We start from the raw sequence: 3,362 nt of genomic DNA, 5'->3' as shown, positions 1-3,362 counted from the left end.
TTTATATATACAGAATTTTACAGTATATATACTGAATAGTAAAAATTGAAGAATTTTACTGTATATTTGTAAAATTTAAAGAGAAATGTATCATGATATAGTCCAGCTTTAGTTCCCACTTACTTATTGTACTGTACATTCTAATGATAAAGTGAGCAGAACATGTTAAAAAAAGAACTCTAAAAAAATAGGAAACTTTAATATATAATGTATTTAGTTTTTTAGTAAGATCTTAAATTTTTGTACAAATAAATTATATTCCAACTGAAGGGGCCCAAAATATTGGACAACAAAGAAAAATAAATGGAATTTTGTTGGTGATTGTACTCTGTCTTGAGTTTAATATGACTATATGATGTCTGGTTTTGGAAAATCTGAAGTACTTTATAAATCAAAGAAATCTTGGCTTATAACAAGAATTGTGTATGCTTGTCATGACTGGTTTTGTGCTGGCTGAAATTTCCTTCTTGGTCTTTTGCCACTTTTGCAGATCTGCCGAAGTGACTCCTCTGCGTAACTTTGCTCGGGCAGACTCGTTTATCTGAGTTTTTGTTTTAAGCCATCAGCTTTCTTTTGTAAGTCTGCTGTCGTCCTTTAAAGAGATTAAACTTTTGGTAGTAACATCTCGCAGGATGAATGATTCATTCATTGTAGCAATTAAAAGAGTCCATCAACAAAATATAGAACCCATTTTTAATGAAAAAAGTTGGGTTTCTTTGAGCACAAACAATTATTGTGCTGTTTTCTAAATAACATTTTAAAAATTTTTTGGTGTTTACTGTGTTTATTTTGTGTGTACTTAGACAAACCTGTATAACAGTTCTACTACTACTAAAGGCTACACATAACACAGTGATCAGTATTTACATATCTAAACATGGAAAAGGTACTACAGATAGTTATGAATTTTTTGGCTCCTTTATAATCTTATAGAATCTCTGTTGAGTGGCACACACCCGTGCAGGAGAGAAAAACACAAAGGAAATTAACACATTATTTTGCAAAAAATTGTAACATTTTATCTAAAATGTGATGAGAATGCATAATTTAACAGTATATAAAAGATATAATTTACATAAGTTTAATGTAGATTAATTATAAAAATTTATGATAATTTTTTTCTCCTGCAGTTTTACTCCACAGCCTGTAGATAAATGAATCCTTCTATAGTCGTAAATTATCACTCCACATGACAATTATCATACGGTCAAAGGTAATTATGCAATCAATGTTACAAATACAAACGACATTAAGATTGTTGAGTGCAATAAAAACATCGGAAACAATTTCGGAATCATTGTATAAATTTATTTATGACATTAAAGACAATTTTGTTTTGGCACCTCACAATACAATTTAATATTTTATATTATTAATTAATGATTATTAATTAAATGTGTGTTTAAAATTAATTTACAGTTGCATACATATGTACGTATGCATGTAGAAAATAATGTTTAACCTTGAATCTTTTGTCAACATGGCCTTGTGTGAGAAGAATAGTTTTATCATCTGAAACCTTATCTGCATTGACTTTGTACACAAAAGGCAAAGCATCAATACATTTTGATTTGATTTACTTTGATGTGTAGTTTGGTAAGAATTCCGGTGTCAGAAGGATGAGAAAATAAATGTTCCTGATCAGAATGATTGCAATTAAAACTTATTTAAGAAAATTATAAAGAAATATATAAAGGTATGCGAAGTTTTCATTGTTTCATATATAACATTTAAGTGCTCTATAGAACTGATATGATTGTAAAGCATTTTAAAAATTATGAAACTAGAAATTATAGTAAATTTATTATTTATATTTTTTAATTAATAGTGTCTCAATCAGAATAATTTATTGAATTTGCTGAATCATTCGAAATGGTAAATGTATATTTGTTTCCATTATTTCTTCTAATAAAAGTTATAATTTTATGGCATTTAAGTGATAAAATATAGCAAAATTAAATAATTTCGTTTAATATTTTTACAGTTATTGAATACAAATTTCATTTTTTATACACAAAACATATTTAATATTTTGTAAATTTTATGTATTCGTTTATTTTTTAAAAATTAATTCAATGGTAAATATAGATATAACTTATTCTACACTTGATGCTGATGTTTACATTTTGTTTTTGTAAATTTTACAGGAAAATTATCAGTTATCAGATAATCAAATTCAAGGTGAGAATTGTATTTTTCATGCTGTAAATTAAAATTGATATTCCAGTCAAATTTATAGCTTCTGTTTTATTTTCTGTAGAGTTGAAAGCTGCCTTTTCCATGTTAGATAAGAATCAAGATGGTAGAGTTAGCGCTACAGAAATTAAATTTATGCTAGATAATTTTGGTATCTGTCTAACAGATTCCACAATACAGCATCTTATACAGCAAGCCAGTGGAAATAGTATGTTATTTTATTGTAAATAAGTGATGTAGCCCTTCATTTAATTAATGGTGTTTTTAGATGACGGACTAATAGATGAATCTGAATTTCTTGCGTGGATGGCATCCCACCAGCAAGCATTGATGGACGATGAGACCGAAGACCTCCTCGCAGCTTTTAGGGTGTTTGACAGAGACAGAAATGGATATATCACACGGGTATAATTGTTTTTCATTTATCATCTCTGAGTTTTTATTTAAATGATGCAAAATTTGTATAATAAATTAATTAGGACGAATTAAAAGTGGCAATGGATCTTATCGGTGAGCCAATGTCTGAACAACAGCTTGACGACTTATTGGAATTGATTGACGTAGATAATGATGGAAGAATTAATTATGAAGGTGAGATGGGTTTGTACAGAACTATATATATGTTTATGTAATTTGTAATTCTTATTATAGTTTACAATTTTATTTGCAGAATTTGTCAAAATGCTCTTATAAAAATAATTCTACAACAAATTTTTGGAAGGAACTAAAAGCAAATAGTTACTATCATTTGTTTTGGGTGCTTGTATTGATGGAATATATATAAATTATAAAAAATTTTCTATATCTTTGTATTTGTTAAGTTTATAATAAAATATTAATATTTGTTTTTTATGTGACACAAAGTACTGAATCTATATATATAATCGAGACGGGTTGATAATAATAATGATAATAATAATAAGCGCAGAGCCCAAACGGTTAGGAGTTGAAAGTTGAAATTTGGTACACAGATAGGATACGTCACGAAAATGCACACTAAGAAGGGATTTTTCGAAATCCCCCCCCTGGGGGGAGAGAGACAGGATTAAAACTTCTATATACATTATGGATATGAGCCAAACAGTTAGGAGTTGAAAGTTGAAATTTGGTACACAGTTAGGGTACGTTAGGAGAACGCACACTAAGAAGGGATTTTTCGAAATTCC

General features: G+C 28.4%; 1 protein-coding gene across 1 annotated transcript; it reads left to right on the top strand.

Annotated features, from left to right (window-relative positions):
* LOC111630879 (calcium-binding protein E63-1-like) lies at positions 1 to 2,997 on the top strand. Its single transcript, XM_023375042.1, has 7 exons — positions 1 to 1,696; positions 1,829 to 1,875; positions 2,148 to 2,181; positions 2,261 to 2,404; positions 2,465 to 2,601; positions 2,676 to 2,787; positions 2,867 to 2,997. Exons 2-7 carry the CDS (start codon positions 1,873 to 1,875, stop codon positions 2,887 to 2,889), a joined length of 453 nt encoding a protein of 150 aa, XP_023230810.1. The 5' UTR covers positions 1 to 1,696; positions 1,829 to 1,872; the 3' UTR covers positions 2,890 to 2,997.
* The last annotated feature ends 365 nt before the right edge of the window (positions 2,998 to 3,362 follow it).

The sequence above is a fragment of the Centruroides sculpturatus genome, unplaced genomic scaffold, assembly GCF_000671375.1.
Source record: "Centruroides sculpturatus isolate CEXI.00-Female unplaced genomic scaffold, Cexi_2.0 scaffold20, whole genome shotgun sequence".
Classification (NCBI taxonomy): domain Eukaryota; kingdom Metazoa; phylum Arthropoda; class Arachnida; order Scorpiones; family Buthidae; genus Centruroides; species Centruroides sculpturatus.
This window is presented reverse-complemented; position numbering and strand designations above follow the sequence as displayed.